The 27,288-nt window shown below is 39.6% G+C and overlaps 1 protein-coding gene across 2 annotated transcripts; it reads left to right on the top strand.

Moving 5' to 3' along the window:
* Window positions 1–53: 53 nt before the first annotated feature.
* NUCKS1 (nuclear casein kinase and cyclin dependent kinase substrate 1) lies at window positions 54–27,288 on the top strand. 2 transcript variants are annotated; one of them, XM_034667130.1, is made up of 7 exons: window positions 54–282; window positions 16,601–16,650; window positions 19,085–19,190; window positions 21,856–21,911; window positions 23,591–23,743; window positions 24,556–24,702; window positions 26,013–27,288. In XM_034667130.1, exons 1-7 carry the CDS (start codon window positions 266–268, stop codon window positions 26,210–26,212), a joined length of 729 nt encoding a protein of 242 aa, XP_034523021.1. In that variant the 5' UTR covers window positions 54–265; the 3' UTR covers window positions 26,213–27,288. The 2 variants fall into 2 exon arrangements, with proteins under 2 accessions (XP_034523021.1, XP_034523020.1); XM_034667129.1 differs by having other exon boundaries at window positions 63–282; window positions 24,553–24,702.

Here is a 27,288-nt window from a genome sequence, read left to right as displayed (position 1 = left end):
GGCCCTAGTGGGTTTGGTTGCACCGCGGCTTTGGCGCATTTTCGGCTGGTTTGATTCATCCATTTTGAAGAGACGGGGGAGCGGGGGGCTCGTCTGATTAAGGGGCCCTGAACCAAGAAGCAGCAGAGTTTGAGAAGCCAGCAGCTCGGGGTTCGGCGGCAGCGGCCCCATCGGCCGAAGTTGGGGGGGGTGGGGCGCCGAGCGCGCGGGGTGGGGGGGGGCCTGGTCTTTGGCTTCTCGACTCGGTCCTGTTTCGACAGCGAACATGTCTCGGCCTGTCAGGTCAGTGCGGTCCGAGGCCTGGAGCGGGATGGAGGGGGTTGGGGGTGAGTGGTGAAGAACTGGGGGACAGAAGCCTGCAGTCGGCCCTCTCGGGTGCCACGCGCGGCCTCCTCCCTTTCGGGGCCCGCGCGCGCCCTTGAGCATGGGGGGCCTTGCTGGCGCGCGGGGCTGCGCGGGGGTGGCGGCCGCGCGCCCATGCGCGCGCTCCTCCCCGCCCCGCGCCGCTGCAGGGCTCCGGGCTGCTTTGCTGCCTCCCCCACCCGCGGCACTGGAGCGGGCGGGGTGTTCCCTGAACCGCCAGCGGCCGGAGGGGGAGGGGTGTGAAGTCAGCGCCCCCACCCAGGCCCCACCTCCTCGGGGCCAACCCCTAGGAGCCCGCGGGGGGACCGGCCGAGTCGGACTCGGGCTCGGCTCCCCACCCCACCTTAAGTGAGGAGGGGCTGAGACGCCCGTGTGGCCGCTTGTCCCCTCTGTTTGCGTGGGGGTGAGGGAACTCAGCCCTCTTTCTCTAGCGGACGGGGGTGTTCCATACAAAGGGGGAGGGGCAGCACTGCCACCCGGCCCCGCCTCTGTCCTCCAGGGTCGCTGCAGGGCCCCGCCTCCCGGATTGGGCCGGGCGTGGGCGGGACCCGTTCTTTCCCCTCCGGCAAAAGTGAGAGCTCGGGACTGGGCCCTGGAAAATAATGACTGCTGCCTCCCCCCAACTCGGAGTTCGGAGCGGGTTAACTGCCCCCCTCCCCCACACTGAGCTCGCTGTTTCCCTCCGACTAGAAATGTCCTTCCTCGGGGAAATGTCCCTGCTCAGGAAGGTGCGGGTTAACAGCACGACCCAAATCCCGTGTGGTTCTCGTTCCCGCTGCCTGTCTCTACGCACACTCGGCGTACGTGTCTCGGATGTTTTTGTAACCCTCTCTTATCCCCCCAAATAACCTAAATAATAAAGGGACTAGATTCAGATAACCAATAGACTTGATTCTGAGAATTTCAAGAAGTTTGCTGTTCCCCAGCGGACGGTGGAATCGCCCTTTGCCGTCCTCCTGGCTATTGTATGGAATGTGCCATTTGTGGAGGGGTGTGGCTTAATCCAACGTGTTGAGGCCTTTAAAAGGAGAGCTGTTGCAAATAACTGTTACTTTTAATGTAATGTCCGTGACGTTTTCGATGTAAGGAATTGGCTGCTTCGCATAGTGTTTTCTAGATAAATAGGTAAAGGTTTAGATTTAAAATGTTTTAACAGTTGTTGCTTCCCCTTCTTCATTCCAAGTTTTGTGAGAAACGGAAGTATTTTGACCTAGAGCTCTAAAGAGAGGTTTGGAACCCTGGAAAGGGTTGTGTTCCACACCGTTGTATCTCCTGACTAGATCATCCGTCTCCAACTGGTGGTGGTATGGGACTGCATACGTCTACGCTCGGGGTGGGCATGAGGAGAGTGCTAACTAACTACCTGACTGCTTTTCTGCCTTCTAATTTCTACCCGCATCTCTGATAACTCACCATCGCCACCGGGGAAGTGTTTTGCCCGCTTTCTGGCAAGGAGTCTGAATAGATTTTTCACATTATAGTATGCATACTTTTTTTTGGCATGAAAATTGATCAATGTATCCCATCAATTTATGTAGAATATTTTCTTTAGGATCAGGTTAAGTAGACAATATCGTAATAAAGATTTGATTCATCTGGATTGGATCTCCTGTCTCTGGAAGTAAATTACTGTGCGGTGAAATTGGACTATTTTTTTATACCTTTCAACTTCAGTTCACTAGGTTTTGATGACTTTTTATCTTATTGTTGTGACTTTATTATACTCATCTGCCTGAATTTGTGTTCCCAGATTTATATATTGGAGCACGAACAGAACTTTTTTTTACTTGAAAACTTTGATTTTTTTTTTTTTTTATATCACCAGGTGGGGTTATATTGAGCATGGGTCTGTCCGGTTTTTGGAGGCCTTGTGACTTCACAAATTTTTTCTTGTTCATTATGTTGTTAAAAGTATTTTTAACTGTCTATTTGCCCCTAATTAAAGAATGAAATTAATATATTGGCTTTTGGGGTCACTTTCATATTATTAATTTTAAAGCAACTTGGTTTCTGATTATATATTTTAGTAATTAAAGTCTTTGTAACTTTTTAAAAAGTTTTTAATATACTCATGACCAATAATAAAGCAGAAATAATTAAACTTGAGTTTGGTGGTTTGTTAAATTTTGCAATAAAAAAGTCCTGGCTTAGGGAAGTGCTTTTGTTCCAAGATGTAAAATGAAAAATCTGTATACCTGAGGGCATTTAACAAAAAATTAATGATAGACATTGACCAGATATCAGAATGATCAACCTGTTTAAAAACAAACCCAAAAAAACACAAGTTGAAAAATAAGTGCCAGCGCATCTTCTTTTGGGGCATGTTTCTGCCCTTTAGGGCCTATATATAATTTTGGAGATGTTTCTTGTGATCATATTTACTGTAAGTATTATTCATTTTCATTTTAATACTAACTTGAGCATTGAAAGAAGAGTTAGAAATGTACTAATGGCTACTTGACTTCAATTTCCATGTCTAGGGAATGATGAACTGATAAGCAGGAGCAGGTTTTTGCATAGAGGTGTGTGCAACACACCTAAGTAGTTTTTTTCACACAGTATTGCTGTTCCTACCTTTTACAGCATCTGACTCATTGTGTATAAATGAGAGCTCAAATATTTTAGGCCTTGGGTTCAATTTTATAGCATAAAATTACAGTCTTGGAGGTAGAAAGAAATTTAGGCTAATTCATTTTACAAGTGGCTTAATGGGGACCCGGACAAGTAAAGTGCCTTGCATCATACCCTGGATGCAGAGGTTGGGCCTCGAACCTAGATTTCTCAATTCTCAGGCCTGCTTATCCTCACCCTTTCTGAATAATCGCTTTACCTTCGGCCTGGTAAGTATTGATGCTATTGTAGTATGCGGCACTTTTTTAACTTTTCGGAGTGCTTTTCGTGATTCTTGTGAGGAAGGAAAGAAAATGCTATTACTTGTAAAAGATGAAAAAGAAAGCTCAGAGATTTACTGACTTGCCCAGACTCGAAACCAGGTTTCTCAAAATTCAGTTTAGCATATTCTCCAAAGATCCTCCTCCCTTATTGAAAATGATCCAAGTCATTCAGATCAATGTTTGCTCCTTTCTTCGGACCATAAATGTACTTGATATCTGGTGGTTTTTTGTTTAGTACTTGAGATTGCAAGGAACCTTTAACTTTGAAAGTTTAGATGTGAAAGCATAGGTTCATGCTGGTTAATATGAAATTATTTTAAATAAATGTTTTAAATAAGAGCAGTTCTGTTCAATTTTCAGAGATACTTTCTAACTAAATGTATGTTTTTGAAAAACTGAAAAGAACTTAAGAGATTAAGTCCAGTCCCTTCAATTTACCGGTGATGACTTTGGAGCCAAAGGAATTAAAGTGTATAAATAGTAGCAAAACTGTATTTAAACTGCATGAGTTTTAGCTATTCTCCTTTCTGCTAGATTTGCATTTGCTATATTTTTTATTCCACATAGAATGTAGTATAGGTCCACAGTCCCTGTGTAGTTTGAAATCACTGGGGCCATGTGTGTTTTGGAAGTTCAGTTTTTTTCAAAAATTTTGAAAGTAATGGTGCCTGTACTGTGTGCATTAACGGGCTATCACCAGTGAATTCCACAGTAGTACTTCTGTAATCAAACACCTTAATACCTCTGTAATAAAACTGAATTTTCACACTAAAAAAAATGTAACTAAAAAGCCCTCTCATTGTTCAGGTAAACATGAAATATTTGGTTTTCAGAATTTTTTGAATTCCTAAATTGTGGATTAGAGATTGTGGACCTTTAACAGAAGTACTTTTTCAGCCTTCAATCTAGAAAAGATGAAATCACGTCAAAACTCAAAAGAACTATTACTGAGCAACTTTTTTTGTGCCAAATTTTCTGTCAGAAACTTTACACATATTTCACATTCTTCAAACAACGCTTCAAGCAAGGTGCATGTTACTCCCATCTCATCTGTAAGATAGCTGAGGCTTGGCTAAGTTAACAGGCCTGGTTCACCTATGAAGAGGTAAAGCAGGAATTCAAATCCAAGTGTGACCAACCCACAACCAATGTGATCTTCCCCATGAGACACACTACCACAGGGTGTTATTCTTTCTCATGGTAATAGTGCATTTTGCCATCTTTGGAAGGGGTTACAGTTCATAATAGGACTTTGATGGGGAGGACCAACTTTAAAATGGGGGAGAAGGGAGAAAAATTTTTTGGAAGGAATAGGAGAATATGTGACAGGGTTAAAGGAATATAACTTGAGTGGGAAAAGCAGTGAAATAGTGTGACACTTGGAGGAAATGTGAACGTTGCTTTCAGTGTGTATACATTTTGTAATACAAGGGCATTTAATCTCCCTAAGTGAACAGATTTCAAAACCACCTGAAGGACACTACAAAAAAATTAATGGACCCATTTTACATACAAGTATAGATGCAAAAACGCCAAACAGTATTAGCTAACCAAATCCAATGTGTATTAAAAATAAGTATGATCAAGTAGGATTTGTCCAGGAATGAAACTTAAAATCTATAACTGATACATCACATTAAAAGACAAAAAGAGGGGGCACCTGCCTGGCTCAATCAGTAGAGCATGTGACTCTTGATCTTGGGGTCATGAGTTCATGCCCCACATTGGATATAGAGCTCACTTTAAAAAAAAAATAAAGGTCAAAGAAAAAACATGGCATATGGAAAGTTAACACCCATTATAAAACTTAGTGTGTTAAAATTAGAAGGAAAATTAAGATTGATTAAAAATTGGAGTTGATTTAACTTGACAAAGTTACAAACTAAGGTAAGTGGTTGAATTTTTAGTGTTTTAAATAAAACTAATTGTTGGGGAGCGGTAACCTGCGGAGAAAGAAACCTGGGGATCAGGCAATGTAGGCTCTGGTCTCTACTTAGGCTTATATAATGGAGATGTGTTGCACTACATTATAATAGTAGCTTGCCTTTACGAAGCATTTTACAGTTTTCATAGGTTTCTTTCAACTCTAGAAATAAAATTAATAAGGAAAAAGTAATTTGGAATAAAGAAAGGGCAGTGGGTTTTATTTATTTTTTGTGTATGGCCTGTCTTCCCCAGACACACAAAACAAGGTCATCACCGTACTGTGTAATTCTAGGACACAATCTCGTAGTCCTGTGATTGGTGCTCCTCTGGAGTTAGTAAGAATTAGAGCCTGCGTGCACAGCCAGATGGATTCCTTTGCAAACTTTGACTACTTGAACTTAATAATAATGAAGCTATGGAGTATGCTGTGAAGTGTTACTTCTGTTTGCATTTTTTAATTCTGAGATGCAAAGACAGAAATAAATATGACCTCATTACTCCAGATTATGAAGAAGTAACTTCTGGGATTGTTGAGACTAGAGCTAGCACTTAACAGACCGCCATGTTGTGCACAATAGAAAACACTGGATTTAGCATAGGACCACTTTGGTCAAACTGGGGCATCCCTTTGTTTTGGTTTTGTTTTGTTTTTTAAACTATTTCTATCTAGATTCTGAGAAGTAGAACTGATGGTTAGAGAATTGCATTGCCATATTTTTAGATAACTACTATCTAAATAGCCATAATTACAGGTCTTTGAAATACTTCAGGCAGAGAGACCACAGGTTGCTGAAGAGTGTTTGTGCTGGGTGTTGCATATTTTCAGGTGCTGCTTTGTGCGCATCTGTTTTTTGAATTGTGCACCTCTCCAGTTACTTGCTAAGCAAGGTGATCTTCAAGGAGATTTCATCTGTCAAGCTAAAATGACCCAGAAGATGAACTACTTGAGAAAGTAAACATTAGCTCTACCTAGAAATAAAAAATCCACTCTGCCATTCATTGGGCTGGGATAACAAACATGGCTGGCTGTCTTCCACAGATAAGTTGTAGCTGTAAGACTTAAAGCAATCCTCCTTCAAGTGACTACTGCTTTCCTCCTAAGAAGTGATTCTCTCAAAGCAGAGACTATCAGAAACTCTGCTGTTTGAAATTAGTAAGAATGAAACACCACACTTCATCAAAGCTAGGTCCCTTTGACTTGGAGAACTCAGTTTACACCTTCAGAGCCTCAGATGAGCTGCTGGACCCAGTTCCACAGCCAGTTTAACTTCCCTGCCAAGAAATAGGACCCACTTGTGGTCAGACCAGTTGTTAACCCCATTAAACACATTTTCCCTGTGCTTTGAGCCTGTCAAGATACTGTTTAAATTTCCCCTAAAATCTACCTTTCCCCAAATGCTTTTGTTTTCCTCTGTATGGTGAGGTACTTCACACTTCCGATGGGCCATTGCCTTCATTGTAATAAGTCACTAAACCTGACAGATTTGTGCCTGGTGGTTAAGACAACTGCAAGAGTCCACTGAGGTTCCCGAGACACCGCTGCAGACAGGACTCTACTGGGTAGTGTGCACATCTGAGGCCCCTTCAGTCTGTCCCTAAGTGCATAGGTTTTACACTCAACTTACATGTTGGGAAAATTCTAGCCCATTTTATTTATTATTTTATACTCCCTGAAATTTGCATTTGTAACCTTTAAACAATACTTTCCTATATGGAGAGAGTATGGTGGAACTGAGTATTTTTTAGGAATAAATGTCATATAAGAGTTAATATTTATTCATCTGGACTGCAACATTAGCAAGTGGATAAAAGATTTGGTAGGGGAGTATGACAGTGACCTAATAAACACCTGCCTGGCTCATCATCCAAAACTCCGTCTCACTCCCCTTTTCTGCAGAAATTAGAGACACCATCTGAAAAACCTAGGAGTGCTTTCCTATAATGTTCACTTTATTTTACTTATTGTTTTCTTGAATCTTGTGACTTTTTGAATTTTGCGTTTAGTTGTAAGTAACAATGATAACAAGATACAATCAAAGGAATAAATCTTAGCCAAAAGGAACTTGAAACTTAAGATGAATGAAACAATCATAAGAAGTTACCCTTAATTGCGTTCAGGTATCCTGACTTTTATGAACTAATGTTCTTAATGTCCTAAGAAAATTTGGCATATGAATAATCTTTGAGGAATAGAAGAATGGAGAGAGACAAATGTCCTAAGTTTTAAGGGGTAGTGTAGTGGTACAGGAACCTTATGTAGGAGAAACTTCCGTAGTCTCCATTCTGTAGAGGAGGTTGTTTTGTGAACGATCAGGAAGGAAATGTTTGAGAGGTTGTACAGGTAACAACAGTGCCTTGTGGAGTGTTGGTTCATATGGGCTGGAGTTGGAAAATTGGCCTTACTACTTAATAACTTGCAGTGTTAGGAAAGTTACTGAGCCTATTTGAGCATTAGATTCTTCAGATAAAATTGAATTCATGTTTATTAGCTCCTCTTGTGAGATTGTGAGGGTTAAATGAGAATTAAGGTGAAGTATCTGGTGCATCGTATTAACTACTGTTGTAATGATTTTAAATTCAGCATGGGTTCACAAAAACCCAGTCTCAGGTCAGTAGTCTTCCTAATGCTGGCTTTCGGGGATATCGCAAGCATTGGATTCACATTTTGTTCTTAAAATATTGGTAATTTTAGAGATGAAATTTACACAGATTTCTTTAATGCAAGACTTTCAAAGCTTTCACTTGTTTAAGGAGGTGATAATATCCAAATTGATCTGGCCAGGAAATCTTTAGAAAACCTGTCCTGACAGAACACAAGTTGGGAAAATCTATAATGAGAAAATTCTTTAAATTTGTAATTATAAGACAACTTCATGCTCTTGTAATGCTGCTTTTACTTTTTACTAGCTGTGTTTTATTTTGTGGTTCCTGGGAATATTTCGGTCAAACAAAAGTTTATTTTTTAAAAGCTTAACTATCGTTGGTTTAAACGAACCCATTTTTTTTAATTAGAGTAGAAGAATACTGTAAAAATACTGCGTTTTTCTTTTTTATATAAAAGTTTTTAAAAGATTTTATTTATTTGTCAGAGAGTGAGAGAGCACAAGCAGGGGGAGCAACAGGCAGAGGGAGCAGCAGACTCCCTGCTGAGCAGGGAGCCCGATGTGGGACTGGATCCCAGGACCCCAGGATCATAACCTGAGCTGAAGGCAGACGCTTAACCTACTGAGCCACCCAGGTGTCCCTCTCTCTTTTTTTTCTTTCTTCCCTTTTTAGAGAGTGAGTGGGCGGGGCAGGGGAGGGGCACAGAGAATCTTAAGCAGGTTCCACCCCCAGCCTAGAGCCCCAACTTGAGACTCAATCTCATGACCTGAGTGGCAGTCACGAATTGGAACCTTAGCTGACTGAGCCACTCACGAGCCCCCTGAGTTTCTCTTTCACCAGGTATTTGGACGGAGTTTCACATGAGGTCCTTATGGGGAAAATGAAGAAATGTAGGCAGAATGCTCATTCACTGTGAAGGACTTGGACCTCAGTACCCATACCCAGAGAAGGCAGATGAATAGATTGAGATGAGCCTGAAAGAATATTTCCACTAATGCCTTAAAGGACTTTGTTCTTGGCCTATGTTGATTAAGTTTGCAGATAATGGGAAGTTGAGAAATAGAAATAATATGTTGAAGGGGCGCCTGGGTGGCACAGCGGTTAAGCGTCTGCCTTCGGCTCAGGGCATGATCCCGGCGTTATGGGATCGAGCCCCCACATCAGGCTCCTCCGCTATGAGCCTGCTTCTTCCTCTCCCATTCCCCCTGCTTGTGTTCCCTCTCTCGCTGGCTCTATCTCTGTCGAATAAATAAATAAAATCTTTAAAAAAAAAATAATATGTTGAAGTACAAAAATAATATGTTGAAGTATTAGATCTTGAGAAAAGGAGGCTTTAGTTAGTGGAATTGCAACATCCAGTACATGGTGTGATATAACAGCCCAAAAGGCAACTGAGATCTTGGATTGCGTTAGTACAGATACAGAGTAGACTAGGAGGAGGAAGTTTGTAATCCTGATCTCCCTCTGTTCTCCACATACACCTTTGCAAACCGTATTATGTTGTTATGATTAGGTTGGGGCACTTCTTGATAGACTTAACTAAATCCCGGGTGGTATGCAAGGTAACGACTAGGTCAGGAGGATGCTTGAAATAAGTCAGGAGGAGGAGTTGAAGGAACCCTAGTATTGAGCCTTGAAGAAAAAAGTGGAAACTGCCATATAAAGTAAGGGCTACTCTGGAGGAGCGGTTAGATTTAAACCATGGTAATCTAGGAGGTAGACGTGACAGAACTGGTGAGTGGACTTTACAGGCAGATTTCACCTTCTCGAAGTATTTATTATTGGAGTTTCTTAGAATAGGCTGCCTTGGAAGGTCATGAGAGAGGTTCTTAGGACTCCCTTCTAAGGACATTTGTTGCTAGGATAACAAGTTTGGGATAAGATTGGATTAGATTGTCTGAAGTCCAGTAGTTCTAGTACATATAATACACCTGGTGTCGTCATCGCTGTATCACCATACCTCCTGCCCCACCACTGGCCACCAGACTTGGATAAGTTTTATGAGTGCTTAAGCTTGAAAAAATAAGTATTTTGAAAAGATAGGAAATTAGGGGTGCCTGACTGGCTCAGTTGGTAGAGCATGAAATTCTTGATCTCTGGTTGTGAGTTCAAGCCACACGTTGGGGGTAGAAATTACTTTAAAAATAAATAAATAAATAAAACCTGGGGCACCTGGGTGCCTCAGTCGGTTGATTTCAGCTCAGGTCATGATCTCGGGGGTATGGGATCCAGCCCCGAGACGGGCTCCTTGGGCTCTGCACTAGGCTTGGAGCCTGCCTAAGATTCTCTCCCTCTCCCTCTGCTCCTCCCCACACAAGCGCCCTCTCTCTAAATCAGTCAATCAATCCTTTAAAGGGGGCGGCACCTGGGTGGTTCAGTCAGTTAAAACTCTTGTCTCAGCTCAGGTCTTGATCTTAGAGTCATGAGTCAAGGCCTATGTTGGACTCTACACCCAGTGTGGAGCCTGCTTAATAATTTTTTTTTTTTTAAAGGTAGGAAATTAAAATAGGAAGGGATGTTATTCTTTTGCTGCCATGGATTATTAACAACTTGTTTTTTGTAAAGGTAAAAATAATGACTTTAGAAATCTCTTTTTGCAATCCACTTTTTATTCTAAAACAGTGGGTCTCAAACTTGTTTGATGAGGTCACTACACACAAGAACACAAACACCTGAAACAAGTTTCAGGAACTTACTGTTATTTAAGTACAGTTTTCTCTGATATTTTTGATTTGCTTTGTTGTTTTAATGCTGGTTATACACCTGTAAATTTCAGGACCCAGTCGTGGGTTGTGACCTATCAATTGAAAAACATTGTTCTACAGGATCTCATTCATCTGACTGAATGTGATGTTTACCACCAGATGATTAGTGAAAAGAGCAATGTTGGTTATTTTAGGGTTTCTCGAAACTCAAATTTCAAATGTGCCTAATGAGGAACTTGTTAAATTCTAGAAAGTTAGCAAGGTGGATTGGTTTTTTTATTCTTCCCTGCATTGACCAGAACTACTTCAGGGTAAAAATGAGAGTATATTCTGTTGATGGAGCTTAATAATGTAGCAGATGTACTAAAAGACTGTCCAGTTTGCCTTGAGGAAATGGTTTTGTGCTTTCAAGTAGTATGAAGCTTAGGGTGTCAACAATCTAATTATATTTGGAAGTTCTGCTTCCTCCCCCAGAATTTGCTTGTTACCCATCTCCATATTTTGATGTGCAGGCTTGTTATAAATTAGAGCTGGATTATGTGGTTTTAGTTTTCTCGTCTGTAAAGTTAAGAGGCTTAAGGGCACCTGGCTGGCCCATTTGGTAGAGCATGCAGCCCTTGATCTCAGGGTCATGAGTTCAAGCCCTACGTTGGGCCAAGAGCTTACTTTTAAAAGGAGGGGCGGCGGTGCCTGGGTGGCTCGGTTAGTTGAGCGTCGGACCATTGATTTCGGCTCGGGTCATGATCTCAGGGTTGTGAGATCGAGCCCAGCATCAGGCTATAAGAAAGAGCGTTTGGGTGTAGACTTCTCAGTATTTAGTAGAAAGAAGTTGATGAGTAAGAGAGTGGAAGAAACCTATTGCTTCTGAGTTGCTTCAGTTACCCACATTTGGTGCCAAAACCGGATCTTTTCGTGTTCTTTGGCTTCCCACTTTACCCTTGGTTTTTGCACTTGAACCTAAGGCAGAAGTGGGGACTTCTCATCTCATAGCCCTCCGGTGATCATGCAGGAATTGGTTTACTGTGACCAAGGTACATTTAGAATCTAGATAGAGCACGTACTTTTTAAAGTAAGAGCAGGCACTTCATTGAAGTTTCTGTGTTCCTATACAGTCGACCCCTTGAACATTGAGTTGGAGCTACGTGGGTCTACTTTTATGCAGATTTGTTCAGTAAATACAACACAATACTATAAATCTATTGTCTCATCCGTAGGATTTTCTTAATAACATTTTCTTTTCTCTAGCTTACTTTATTGTAAGAATACGTGTGACATACAAAATATGTGTTCATCGGCTATGTTATTGATAAGGCTTCCAGTCAACAGTAGGCTATTAGTGGTTTAGTTTGGGGGGAGGAGTCAAAAGTTACACACGGATTTTCCCTAAGACATACATATTTTAAAACAGTAAATCATCATGTTCAAATAATTAAAAGTGTTACTTGTGTATGTTCAAAACTGCAGTGGTATTCTGGTGGAACAGGTTAGTACTTGCAGGTAATGATAGCTGCTCTCTGTTGCTTGGGCGTGTAGCTGGCCCTCAACAATCTTGAGAGAGAGGTGTTATTCCTATTTTACAGGTGAGGAAACTGAAGCTCAGTGAGGGGAAGTAACTTGCTAAAGGACGTACAACTAGTAAGTGGCAGAGCCAGGATTTAAACTCACTTCAAAAATCTGTGTTTTTAACCTCCTATGCTATAGTGAAAGTTTGCGTTGTCCTCCCAGTTCTAGTTGTTGTCCTAGTTGTTGTCGCTCATTTTACACTGAAGGATTGGCTTAACTTCAGCATTTAATTCAAGTAATGGTATTTTGAGGAAGTAAGGATGTTTCTTTGTTTTTAACTCGAAGTAGAACTTCTCATGCCTGTAGACTTAAATATTACTCATAAACGTTGTGTTTCCATCCTATTATATCTCCTCGATTTTTAGTGTACACAGGGGTAAGTTCATTAAAAGTGATTTCCAGCCTAAGTAATGTAAATCTGCAAGTAATGGAATAGTATTTCTACTCTTGTTTTGAAGCATCTTTAGAAGGCAGGAAATGAACCAAATTATTATTATCAATCATTATAATGAGTTATTATGAATGACCCTTATTATCACAGATCCTTTATTTATTTTTTTCTTTTTCATCTAACATTTATAGATGGATGCGTTCTTTTTTTTTTTTTTTTTGGCCTAGTTATCCTTAAGATAGATTTACTTCTATATTTATGTTTTGCTTAACTTGGATTTTATAGTTTCTGTGATAAATGACATTTATTATGTTCATCAGCTAATTCTGATAATTTTGGCCATTTTCACATAATTGCAGGTAAAATATTTTGTGTTTCAAATGAGGGAGTGGCCTCTGAATTTAATTTTGAAAAATTTATATTTGATTACTTCTGTTATATCAGTATAGTCTACATGGCTTTTTTTTTTTTTGGTAGTTCTGCTTGTTGAAAACTGAAATAGAAATTGTACTAAATAGTTGCTTTTTTAATTTATTAGGTTTAATATAACTAGTTATTTCATATGGAGGAAACTAAATTTTCTTTTGTTGTTAAAGACAGTGGGAAATTAGTGTCTGATAGGCTGAAGCCTGTCTCATGATACCCTTTCCCACCCTGACCCTTTGCAGATGCCAAGTCCATTTGCTCATCAAATGCATTTCTTGATTTTGGTGTTGTGAATGTAGGAGAGACAACCCCCGTCCTCAAGAAGTTCACATTTAGCTAAGACAGAAATTCAGTAGATTGTATAGTTATACTATCAGTAAAGGATTAAAGTGTTGAGAGGGGCGAGGTTGTATCCTGTATGCGTGGGAGTGATGCAAGCAGCAATGTGGGCCAAGGAGAAGCATGACCATCTGGTATGAAATAACCTGACTGGAGGAATTACAAATCTCTGGGTTGCTTGATTAAGTAGCAAAAGATAAGGCCTTCAAAGACTTTAAGGAGATTGGATATTATCCTCTCAAGTATCTTATAAAATTAGATTTCTAACAGAGCTCTTAAATTTGGCCCTAAGAGCAAAAAATTAGAAATNGGGAGGGAGGGAGGAAGGAAGGAAGGAAGGAAGGAAGGAAGGAAGGAAGGAAGGAAGGAAGGAGAGAAAAATGTGTGGGGGGGGGAAATGTGGACATAAGACCATTATTAACTTCCAGAAGCTCAGATTAGTGAAGAAAACAAATGGTACAGCGATATGAGTTAAGATGTGTGATACACAGAATGATAGTTGACCATTTGCAATTGAGGAAAACTTTTTCCTTGAACTTTAATAATAATTTTATTTAAATTTATGGCATAAGGGTGCCTGGCTGGCTCAGTTGCAAAAGTGTGTGACTCTTGATCTCGGGTTTATGAGTTCAAACCCTGTGTTGGGTGTAGAGATTACTTAAACTTGAAAAAAAAAATTACGCATAACTTTTTAGATCTGTCCAGCAGTTTAGGCCATCAGTTCCAGCAGAGAAGGATCTGAGGCCCAGAGAAATTATGTGATTTGCCCGAAGTTCTAGAACTAGAGCCCAAGATTCCTATTAACAAAGATTCTATACTTTTTACTGTATAATTCCATTCTGGAGTATTCCTAGTGACATACTAAGGAAGTAACTATCATTAGCAAACTGTTACAAAGTTGTTTATGTTGAACCCACACGTAATCTGATCGGGAAGCTAGTAAGCCAGTATGTTTATTGCTCCTTTGTTTTCAAAGCTTTAAAGTAGCTAACATGTTTTCTCTTTTGCAAGTTAAAAATTGCAGTTCATTTTGTTGCTCTTCATATGATATACCCTTCACCATTCTGGTTACCCTTTGCCATTCTGGTTACCCTTCGTCATATAGTCTCATAGAATATATCTATTGGTAGATGGTACCCAGAAATTGTACCATTATTGTAGTTGCAATCCCACCAGCATGGATAAACTAGAATTACTATGCCTGCAATTTCAGAACATGTATATTAACTGTTAGAGATTAAGATTTCAAACTCCCTCTTTGGATACTTTCTTATTCTGGTTACATGTCCCATTTTTCTTGATCCTAAATAATACAGAACATAGTCATAATACCAGTTTTCATAGTTTCTGTCATTAAAAATCACTATTTTGTTAAAACACAGTAGACTTTTAACTTTCAGCCCCCCCAAATAGTCTTTTTTTATAGAAAACATTTTATTTTGTTCTTTTTAAATTGTGATAAAATCACATGACATTTACCATCTTAACCATTTTTAAGTGTACAGATATATAGTGTTGCAAACATTCACACTGTTATGCCCCCAATCTCCATACATGTCATTAACTCACTCTCCCCTTCCCCTAGTCCCTGGCATCCACCATTCTTATTTTTTTTTAATTTTATTTATTTTTATTTCTTTATTTTTGAGAGAGAACATGAGCGGGGGGAGGGGCAAAGGGAGAAGCAGACTCCCCACTGAGCAGGGAGCCTGATGTAGGACTCTATCCCAGGACCCTGGGATCATGACCTGAGCCAAAGGCAGACACTTAACCGACTGAGCCACTGAGCCATCCCTCTTTCTTTTTCTTTTTTTAAAGATTTTTTTTTAAGGTTTTGTATATTTATTTGAGAGAGAGCATGCACACAAGCAGGGGTGGGGGGATCTCAAGCAGACTCAGCTGCAGGGCTCACTCTCCAGACTCTGAGATAATGATTTGAGCAGAAACCAAGAGTCGGACACTCAACCGAATGAGCCACCCAGGTGCCCCAGATTTTAAGTAGTCTCTACCTCTCATGGGGGGCTCGAACTCAAAATCCCAACATCAGGAGTTGCACACTCTACCAAATGAGACAGCCAGGCACCCCCACCATTCTTTCTGTCTCTGGATATCTCATATAAGTGGAATTGATAGTGATGTTTTTAAAATGAACTTTCGTAATACAGTGGTATCGTTTGTTTATAGAATCAGCTGCTTTTAACAAAATATATTTAGAGCGTATTTTATAGTTTTGCATTTTGACCTACTGAGGCAGTATGATGAAAGATAATTCATTGCTGGTAGATCAAAGAAAAACAGAAGGCAAAATCCCTTAAGAGCCTATCTTCTTCAAAGCCAAGGGTATGTCTGTACCTTCCTCCACATCTAAGCCCCATGTTTTCAGAATTCACTCCTATACCGTTCATTTTCACATATTACATAGAAATCGTATGTATGCTTGAATTCTGAGCATCCTGTCTTTGGATATAAATGGCGTCTTAATCTATAAAGTCAGGACTATTCCTCTGCTCAGGGTTAAGTGTAGTTGGTGGCATGTTTCTTTTAATGATTTCAGTTCATTTATTCAGTATCTAAATGGTACAGTACCTCGAAGGCTCTTTTGAAAGCCAGGCTATTTGGATACTAACATGGAAGCTTTTATATATATTTCTAAAGGAGGAATTTTAAACGTTTAGAGTATGAAGTAGGAAAATGGACATTAAGATTGGTTCAAGTTGTTAAAGATGCCTTACCTAGTAGGAAGTACTTAAAATCATTGAGTCAAGTAGATACCTAAATTTGTGAGACTTTATTTTTTTAATTATGGACCATTTAATAAAAAACATCTTCTGAATGGATCAGTTATTTGTTTCTTCTATGTAAGGCTTAATCTACTGTCACCATAATTTGTATATTATAGTGTAACTATTATATATAAAAATCACTCTGCCTTGAAAAAATGCAGTAATAATTTTATCAGGTATACACGTGTATGTGTATATAGCATACATGTGTATGTGTGTATAGCAGTAAGAATAAAAATGTAAAACATTTACAGTTTTTGGTGCACATGTGATATTTCTGTGTCATTAATGAATACATGGGGTAGTTTGGCTCATTTTGCTGTTTAAGCGTGTTCTGGGAGGTGGGAGGTTTTGAGGGAGAGACTGGTATTTGAGCTATCATTGAGATGAGTTGTAGGAGAATTGTAGTTTGAAATACTTCTGGTTTAAACTAGGCTTTTCTGTAACAACATGTGAAGGTGTTTTTTGGCTGAGGTAGGGGCTTGTTGAAAAATAATTTTCACAGAACTAGGTCTAATTTTGTTTATGAAAAAGGAACGTGTGTTTGAATATCATAGAAAAGCCCTACATTTTTATGATCTTAATTAGAGTCTCTTCTTTCTACAGAAATAGAAAGGTCGTTGATTATTCACAGTTTCAGGAATCCGATGATGCTGGTAAGTTTCATGATTTCAATAAATTGTAAATTATGTCAGGCTCTGTGTCACCCAAAACAAAAGTTGAACTTGCATGGATTTTAACTTTCCTTAGTGAGTCATTGGTAATAAATACTTAAATAATTTTTTTCTTCTCTGGTTTTGGATTCCATAGTTAAAATGTTCGGTAATTCGGATGCAGTATTTATTAGTTGATAGTGTCTCCAGCTATAATCACGGCAAAACTCATACCTTATATTAGTTTAAGTTTTTTGTGTAATAAGGTAGGATGAGAGTATTTTGTGAAACATCTTGGATTGTTAACTAATTTATCATGGAATGAATAGTTTATCTTTTTTATTATTTTTTTATTTTTATTTTTTTAAGATTTTATTTGTTTATTTGAGAGAGAGAGGGAGATCACAAGCAGTGGGGAGGGGTAGAGGGAGAAGCAGATGCCCCACTGAGCAGGGAGCCCAATGCGGGGCTCAGTCCCAGAACTGTGAGGTCATGACCTGAGCCGAAGGCAGACACTTAACTGACTGAGCCACCCAGGTGCCTCTTGTCTTTTTTTTTTTTCCTTAAGATTTTATTTATTTATTTGTCAGAGGGAGAGAGCACAAGCAGAGGGAGTGGCAGGCAGAGGGAGAAGCAAGCTCCCCGCTGAACAGGGAGCCTGGGATCATGACCTGAGCCAAAAGGCAGACACATAACCAACTGAGCCACCCAGGTGTCCCTGAATAGTATGTCTTAAATCTTAGGTGTAAACGGTTTCTTTAGAATATGTCCTTACTCTCATTATTTTCCAGATGCATGTACTATTTTTTTAATCTAATTTTACTTATAAAAGTAATATGTGCACTTTGGGAAAACTTAGAAAATGCAGAAATGTAAAGAAGAGTAATAACATATAATCCAACCTCCCAGAAGAAATACTAACGTTTATTAAATGCTGCTAAATATTTGCATTTATTCATTTAATCCTTAGTAGAGCAGTCCTATTAAAATGGGGAATACTGGGGCGCCTGGGTGGCACAGCGGTTAAGCATCTGCCTTCGGCTCAGGGCGTGATCCTGGCGTTATGGGATCGAGCCCCACATCAGGCTCCTCTGCTATGAGCCTGCTTCTTCCTCTCCCACTTCCCCTGCTTGTGTTCCCTCTCTCGCTGGCTGTCTCTATCTCTATCAAATAAATAAATAAAATCTTTAAAAAAAAAAATTTAAAATGGGGAATACTGTTATTGCTTACAGATAAGGAAATTGAGGCAGAAATATTTATTCAAGGTCCCTTGGCTAGCAAATGGTCATTTTAACCTTTTGTTTAAAAATGTAGTTGAAGTCTTGCTGTTGAACTCTGGGTTCTGTCCCCCTCCTATCCCACTCCTACTTATGAGTATATTTCTCCTGTTAATAAAAGTTATTTGAGAAACTCCTATTAATGGTTGTGTGATATTCCATAATGGAATTTATAATGTGTCCAACCATTTAATACTTGCTGAAGCTTCAGACTACTTCCAGATCTCTCCCATGTTAATATAATGGTGTAGTAAACAGTTTTAGAAACAATCAATTTTGGGGGCACCTGAATGGCTCAGTCATTTGAGCATCTGACTGTTGATCTTGGCTCAGGTCACGATCATGGGGTTATGGGATTGAGCCCCACGTCAGGCTCTGCGCGGGGCGTGGAGCCTGCTTGAAGGTTCTCTCCCTCTCCCTCTGCACTTCCTCCCTTTCATTATGTGCACCCTCTCTCTAAAATAAATAAGTCTTTAGGGCCACCTGGGTGGCTCAGGTGGTTAAGCAACTGCCTTCAGTTCAGGTCATGATCCTGGAGTTCCAGGATCGAGTCGCACATCGGGCTCCCAGCTCAGCAGGGAGTCTGCTTCTCCCTCTGACCCTCTCCCCTCATGCTGTCTCTCTCTCTCTCTCTCAAATAAATAATAAGTCATTTAAAAAAGAAGTGATCAATTTTTAAGATTGGATAATTTTCTTTAGTTCTATAGGACTTTTGAAATTGGAGGGATTTTCCTCAAGTGTCACAGTGTGCTGCATTTAATACTGCAGTTTAAAAGTAATTTTCTTGATAACAGTAATTGTGTTAGGATTGTAGAATTGTGGGTTCTCTACATTCTAAAATGCTTGTATTGCTTTATTACTGTAATAGTTTTCAAGTAAATAGGAAGATGATGAAACATGGCAATATCTTTAAGAAATTAAAATTGAAATGGTAAAGAGATATTTGGCTATGTGTATATTAAAGTAAACACATGAGGACTAAAAGGGACTGGGGTAGAAAACAATTTATTTTTTAAAAATGAAAGAAAATTATTTGGGAAATCCTGCCCCCTCACCTTTCAACAGCTTGAGAGATATTTATCTCCAAAAATAAGCAGTGGTGATTTCTACATGTAAAAATCATAATATAGTTCATTGAATTTGAAAAATGCTCTGTTTAGATGAAGATTATGGAAGAGATTCAGGCCCTCCAGCTAAGAAAATTCGGTCATCTCCCCGAGAAGCTAAAAATAAGAGGCGATCTGGAAAGAATTCACAGGAGGATAGGTAAGAAGCGTTGTTAATCTGTTCCTGCTTACTCTGGCCCACTGGAGGTGAGGGTGGTCTCTGATTTCTGAATTGGTGGAATCTCTGTTTACTTTGGGAAAGTGCTTATTGTCCATTTCATGTTGTTTTGTGTATTTCTTACTATCTCAGGCCTTGCTTCTTGAGTCTGCACGTTACCCTCTTTAAGGTCATGAGGCTTACTTGAACTCAACCTGGAATCCAAGGTGATCTCCAGGAATGCCTTTGTCACTGCCTCAGACCTCCGAACATAAGCAGAGAGATTGTTTAAGTATGTAATTTGTTACCTAATATTAGTATTGATGTTTTCATCGTAGTGATAGCAGAATGAGTGACCTCTCCCTTTCAGTCACCCGGCACTGGCAGACTCGTAACTAAAGCTTTTAGAATCTTAAGTTGTATAGCCTGCTGAGTTTTACTGTCTATAATCAATTCTCCTTTGTTCAGATACCTTAATCATTCATGGGGGTGTTTTTTTTCCCCTTTCCTTTAGTTTTATAAACAAGTTCACAGGAGTCGTGATTTTGACTGTAATTGCTTCATGAAGCTAGGATATTATAATTTTTGCCTCTGCTATCACGGATCCACACACTCTCATACTGTGTGTAGCGTAACTGTTAAGACCTTCTTAATGGTGGTGATGATGGTGGTAATGATGGTGATCTCTACCATTTATGATTCTTTGCCAGTCTCTGTTATGTGCTAATTTATATTCATTTTCATTCAGTACTCGTAACACCTTTATTAGGGTACTACTAGTTTAGAGAATGGTCTAGCGATTTATCCAAGGTTATCCAGCAAATAGACCAACAGGTTTTGGAACCATGTCTGTTGGACTCCAAAGTCCACGTCTTAACCATTAGGCAATACTACTTCCAAATACTACTGTTACGTAGGAGAGTTCAAAGAAATGAAATCTTATCAGTTCTTCCAAGATACTTACCTTGAAGTACTAAAATCTTATAAAGCCCCACACGGAAGTCTTTCCATTCTGAATTCACGAGATGCTAAATTTGTAGAAATAACAATATTTACCTCCAATATTTTCTTTACTGGAAAATTTCAGAGACGTGGTTTTGATGAAAAATAAGACAAAACTGTGCTGTGGGAAGACAAGTCTTCCATGGTTTTGTAGTTTATCTCTCTAATCCAGTTTTGTATAGCAGCCCAATTTCGATTCTCTTTCATTATATTCATTTTTTAGATTTCTCTTAGAAATGAATTTCTCTGTCCCTTGCTGCCTGTTAAAATGTCTCATCAATATAATTAATATCTAGCCTAGACTTTTCCTTGTTCTAATCATTTGGTTTTATTTGTCAGGAGTGGCTGAAATACGGTTTTATTGCCGTTTATATTAACTGCCTCATACAGTTTAGTCCCTCAGACCGTTGTTGTGTTGAGGTTTCTATTGGCCTCTACTTAAGAGTTGAGCTTTTACTTGACTTTATTGTAATGGGACTCAAGGATTAATGGTCCCTATAAACCCAATAATAAAAGAACTAGAGAAAGCAGTCGTTCTTCGTCATTGTGACTTGTGAATTCGGTGCTTATTTTGCAGAAAAACATTTAGAATAGTCACAGGTTCCAGAATTACAGTGTGTTTTAGATTGCTTAGTAACGAAATATATTTGGTTTTTCTCTTTGTTCAGGAATCTTGGTTTGGTAGTTTGTCATTTGAGTGTGGTCTAGATTATAGGAAATACCAAAAGAGATTTACAAGACCTGCTGTTTGAAAAAGCTATGAAGGCAATTTTTATGTATGAGCGTTTCTTTTTTTTGTTTATTGGAAACAATTCTCATTGAATCATAAAATTTTAGCACTGAAGAGTACGAGGTGATTTGCTTGAGATCATACAACTAATTAATGACAAAGACAGGACACTAGAACCCAGATTCCCCAGTTCAGATTTGTAAGGACATAAAGTGCGCATCTTTGTGACTTAAAAAAACTGTTTTATTAAACTTTCCATTGAACTTTGAAATACCGTCTCCTTATTTTACTTTGCAGTAATCTTGAGCTGACTCGTATTTTCTCCATGATACAAGCAGGTCTATGTGTTGGTGTTTCTGATGTATTACCAATATTGGCGGCAGAAAATATAAGGAGATATAGTTAGTTGATTTATTTTCATTTTGTTTTAGATAAATTTTCAGGGATATTGTAATTTATATAATTGCACTCCAGTTTCCTCTAATAATTGTGTTCTAGGTGTTTTTTTGCGTCTATATTTGGTGCTATCCATTTATTTGCCTACTTTCCCAATATTCACACGTTATGTAATTTGTTTTTAGTATTTTTGTACTCTGCCTCTGAAAACAGAATTGTTTTTTATTATTAAATGTTCTTGTGAACCAGGCCTTATCCACAGGTGAGACATTTTCAGGCCATGTTGAGATACCTTCTTTTTTTCCTTTGGGTCTTTGAAAACAGTATTTTCCGGATGTAGATAAAATTGTGCGTATGCATTAGCATGCCTGGAAAGTTAGGGAAATAATAGAAGCAGTTTCACTCCTCAGAATCTGTTTGACTCCTACATCTACAAAAGAGGTGTTCTTCAGTGGTCTTCCCTGTCAGAGACACTGGGATCTATGTTCTCTTAGATTCTGATCTAAGATTTTTAAACTTTTCCCCTCCTTCCCTTTCTAGTGAGGACTCTGAAGAAAAAGATGTGAAGACCAAGAAGGATGATTCTCACTCAGCAGGTAGTAAACAGTTTTTAATATAATAGGTGATTGATTCATATCTCTATTCATTGGACATTTTAATAAATGGTTTTATAATAATGCCGGGCACTGTTGTAAATACTGGCATTACAAAGAGGTTGCCATCTTTGAAGAGTTCAATGCTCGTGGCTTACTACAGTCTCCTGTGAGGGTTTTTGTTAACATGCTTACACGCTCTGTCCCATCCCAGGATTTCTGATTCAGTGGGTCTCATTGGGACATTGGGGCTTTGTTTTTTAAAAATATTTACAGATTATTCTCATGCATAGTTAACATTGACAACCACTTACATGAACAAATAACAGACATCAAACTAAATAGGTTTTGTTGTTTTTTTTTTAAGATTTTTATTTATTCATTTGACAGAAAGAGAGACAACCAGCGAGAGAGGGAACACAAGCAAGGGGAGTGGGAGAGGGAGAAGCAGGCTTCCTGCGGAGCAGGGAGCCCGATGTAGGGCTCGATCCCAGGACCCTGGGATCAGGCCCTGAGCCGAAGGCAGACCCTTAACGACTGAGCCACCCAGCGCCCCCAAACTAAATAGATTTAAAAGAGCATATATAACACCAAGAGACATAGAACTCTAAGGGGGGGGACAATGATGAACTCTGGGGTAAAGAGCAAGCAAAGGATAGTTTCGCCCTTACCTGTTTCAGCTGGCAAGTAGTCCTTTGAAACAGTAGCCACAGAGAAGGCTTTCTCAGTAAGAATTTTAACACGAAAGCATTAATAGAGACTCCATGGCCAAATGAAATGTTAAATCCTGATTGCTTGTTTGTATTTATATTTCTGAATTTAACTCTTCTCAGTATTGCGTTGCACCGTGTTGCTCCCAACCACTTTAGTTTTGACCTACACTCCTCTGCTTTTGCCTTCCTGGGTCTCCCTCTACATGAGATTGCTGTTAGCTAATATGTGGAGGGTAGACAAAGTTCCACTGAAGTCACTCCCCTGAGCTGTTTGCTTTCATTCCTTTTCTAGCCTGTTATCTGACTGCCTAAGTTGAAAAGACATATGTTTTATAACTTAGAACAATACCATTGGAAGCCAGTCTTCCCCTTTTCTATTTAAAAATATTTTTCTAGGGGCACCTGGGTGACTCAGTTCGTTAAAGCTTTCGACTCAGGTCATGATCTCAGGGTCTTGAGATCGGGAACTGCTCATCTGTGCGGAGCCTGCTTTTAGATTGCCTCCCCCCTACCCCACCCCGCTAGTGTTCTCTCTCTCTCTCTCTCTCACACACACACACACACACACACACACACACACACACACACACACACAATTCTAACTTTAGTTTCTAAAAACCATGAACGTCGATTGAAATGTAATTGATCATTTTCGGGCGACACAGTGATATACAAGTTTAAAATACATTATAGGAAGCATGTATTCACACCTAAATTCAGCTTTATGACTACTTAAAACTACATGCCTGCGCTATTTTCTGTGCAGTAATGAGGACATAATCTTTTTCAAGTTCATTTTCTTTGAATTTTAGCTCCTCTTTTATGTATTTCGTAGGAATTTTTAAGGATAGAATTTACCCCATTTGAATGAGGTAAAGCTGCAGGTTCTGTCTCTTCTTGGCTCTTCTAGTCAGCTGTCAGATGAATGCACAACTCTTTGATCACTGCGTTGTAACTTTGATATTACAGAGGACAGCGAAGATGAAAAAGAAGATCATAAAAATGTGCGCCAGCAACGACAGGCAGCCTCTAAAGCAGCTTCCAAGCAGAGAGAGATGCTCATGGAAGATGTGGGCAGTGAGGACGAGCAAGAGGAGGAGGAGGAAGCACCATTCCAGGAGAGTACGTGGGTCTTGTTACTGTCTTGTTACTTGGGTCGTGATCATAGTTTGTGACCTTTTCTTCTGCGTTGTTGTGGCCGCTAAAGGTTACAGCCAGTGTCTCCAATTAGATATTTGCTATTAGAAGAAATGGGTGTTTTTGATACTGGTTGATACTTTAAAAGGTTCACAGCTCCTCTTGATTGTGATGTCCGTCATTTGAACTCAAGTACTAAAGGAACAGTTGTTAAAGTAACAGTTACATGGTGGGCGTTGTGATCAGGATTTGTATTTTGGCCTGGGAGCAAAAGGTAGAGACCTCCTCCCCCGACAACAAAAAAAAGTGTTAATAGCAGAACATAGGTGTTTCACACGTTACTCAGATTAATAAACTATGTATTTTTGCTTTGTATTTAGCTTTCTCATTTCATTTATTCATAGTTGGACCAAAAACACTAAATTGTTTCTGTTTCATTTCCATGGTCTCCCCAGTACTACAAGGGAACTATGGAACTACCAAAAGTTATTTGCTGGGAAAAAAAGAAGCTATGTGATGGCTTCAGTTTTTATTCATATTAAGTTTTATCTCTTCCTGTTTTCAACCGACTCTTTGATCGAGTCAGTGCTGCATCCCTGGTGTGCGTGCTAACCCCGCTCTACACGTGGGACTGGGGATGACTCCAGCCAGACTGGCCACACAACTGCCACCAGAATCCAAGAGTGTTTGACTCCCAGATCCCCTCCTCCTGTCATGCTTAGCGCTGTCTCCCTTCGTTCCCTTGGGAGGATGTATACATTAAGTTGGACTTTGAAATTCTTCTTTCCTCTCAGAAGATTCCGGCAGTGATGAAGATTTCCTAATGGAAGACGATGATGATAGTGACTATGGCAGTTCAAAAAAGAAAAACAAAAAGATGGTTAAGAAGTCCAAACCTGAGAGAAAAGAAAAGAAAATGCCCAAACCCAGGCTAAAGGCCACAGGTGAGTTGTGCACAAGTGAAATTAAATGGCTGCTTTGAAAAATTTCAAGAACCAATCAACTTTCTCTACAGAAATTCTTCATGAGGGCTTGGCATTGGCCACATGCCTCACAAGAATAAGAGAGCTCTTCAAGGCTCCGTTCTTCCACACTGGGAAGGATCATTTGTTTATTAGTAAGGCCTGTGGCCCCTGCAGGAGTTCGGCGGCGCAGCCCCATCCCTCGGCTGCCCCCTCGTGCAGCAGGGTTGGCAGCGACCCGGTGCCCGGCCCCACGGCAGGAACCCCACAGCAGCAGAGCCGTGCCTGCGCTTTCCCCGCCCGTATCACAACCCCAGCGGCCAGGAAAGACCTGACCTGATGCAAATGCACACCTGTAACCACAGGTTCCAGGACTGCTGTCTGATCCTTATACCATCCTTTGTGCTAGAATAAAACCACACTTGGCAACATGGATTCATTTTCTTGGAGCCATTGTGGGGGTGCCAGATACTGTCCTAGTCACAGCTCGTTTGTCAGGAAATCAGAAAGCTAGATTTGCTATGTTTTTTTCCTGGCCGATAGAACTGGTGGTTTTTACATTTCTTGCTCATCACTTCTTACTGCCTGGAATCGTGGAACTGTCAAAAGTTCCTGGGGCGCCTGGGTGGCACAGCGGTTAAGCGTCTGCCTTCGGCTCAGGGCGTGATCCCGGCATTATGGGATCGAGCCCCACATCAGGCTCCTCTGCTATGAGCCTGCTTCTTCCTCTCCCACTCCCCCTGCTTGTGTTCCCTCTCTCGCTGGCTGTCTCTATCTCTGTCGAATGAATAAATAAATAAAAATCTAAAAAAAAAATATTAAAAAAAAAAAAAAAGTTCCTTGATGAGGGCACCCAGCTGGCTCAACCGTAGAGCATCGACTCTTGATCTCGGTCATGAGTTCGTTGGGCATAGGGTTTACTTAAAAAAAATAAAATAAATGACACATCCTTAGAAAAAAATGTTTTAAAAATTTGATGACTTCAGTTTCTGTTCACATAGTTGTATCCATTCTTTTTGACCCGCTTTTTTAAACATGACTTTTATCATAAACAGCTTGTGTTCACAAACCAATAAGGATGGTATGCAGTTTTGCAGCATCCTGTTTCTTTATTACAAACGTTACTGCATATAACAGTACCGTAGTGCTGGCAGGAGTGATTGGAACCAGTGCCTACCTTGATTTTTAGTCAGTTGGGGTATGGTCTTTATTTGTTTTGTTTTATAGCCAATTTTTATTCAAAGATCTTTTCTTCTCTTCCCTTCCCCACATTGGTATTTTTCTTCTTCCAGTGACACCAAGCCCTGTGAAAGGCAAAGGGAAGGTGGGTCGCCCCACAGCTTCAAAGGCATCAAAGGAAAAGACTCCTTCTCCCAAAGAAGACGACGAGGAACCAGAAAGCCCTCCAGAAAAGAAGCCCTCTGCAAGCCCTCCACCTGAGAAATCGGGGGACGAAGGGTCTGAAGATGAAGCCCAGTCTGGGGAGGATTAAAAAAGTGATAATGGTTTGGGGAGAGATTTTATTAAAAAAAAGAGAAAAAAAAAAGAAAAAAGAAAAAGGGGGAAAAAAGAAAACCTACTTAAGATAGAACATGGTTTTGGCTATGGCTTGACTCATGGGCTTTCAATGCTTTTTTTCCTTTTCTTGAAAATAACATTCTCTCTTTCTCTCTCTTTTTTAAGAAAACCATTGTAAGTTTAATTTACCTTTTTGTCCCTTGGTCCTCTCTTTGCCATCACCCCTCTTTCCCACCCCTTCCCAATGAAAGCCATGTCAAAGTAATCACTGGATTGACTGCTTCACCTTTTTATTTTTAATGGAAGGTATACCACAGTTGTAAAGCAATAAGATTTGAGATGAACACTATGGAAATTTTGCTTTTTGCTAAATGCTAGCAAGTCAAAGCGTAATCAAAAAACGTAGAAGGGTTTTAGTTTAAAATGATTGCTTCTTTCTCTACCTGGACTTAAAAAAATCAGTTGTCATCTAATACAAGTTTATATGTCTATATACATAAGTATAGATGTCTAAAAAAATCATGATGTTAAACTTCCATTGATGGGGCAGGTAGGACATAAAGATGAATTCTAAATTGTTACTAAAAGTATTCGTATTTTTTATCTTGGGGGCAAGGCAGGGAATGGTGTTACCTGACCTTGTTTGAGGGTGTGGTTTTTTGGGTTTTGGGGTTTGTTTTTGTTTTTTTTTTTTTAATTTCATCACTTGTTATCTCAAAGAGACCCGGAGCCAGTGATCCTTTTATCCTGCTACAGCCTTTCAGGAACTTTAAAAGAACAAAAAAAAGGCAAAAAAAAAAAAAACAAACAAACAAGGGCCACCAAAACTTAAATCACTCTTGATTTCCTATTTCATTCTCTAATGGTTCATGTTTTTAAATATATATGTATCTATTCTGTTTCTTGGATAAAATTTAACCAAGGATCAAAAAAAAAAAAAAAAAAACCCTAGAATTTAAATGGCAAGATCTATACACCAGAGTGGATTTCTTCTTAACTGACAATGTTTAGGTTTTAAGCAAATAAAGTACCAATTAATGTGAAACTCAA

This window comes from Ailuropoda melanoleuca, chromosome 8, assembly GCF_002007445.2.
Source record: "Ailuropoda melanoleuca isolate Jingjing chromosome 8, ASM200744v2, whole genome shotgun sequence".
Taxonomy (NCBI): Eukaryota; Metazoa; Chordata; class Mammalia; order Carnivora; family Ursidae; genus Ailuropoda; species Ailuropoda melanoleuca.
Note: the sequence above shows the minus strand (reverse complement) of the source record. Positions and strands in the feature narration are given on the sequence as shown.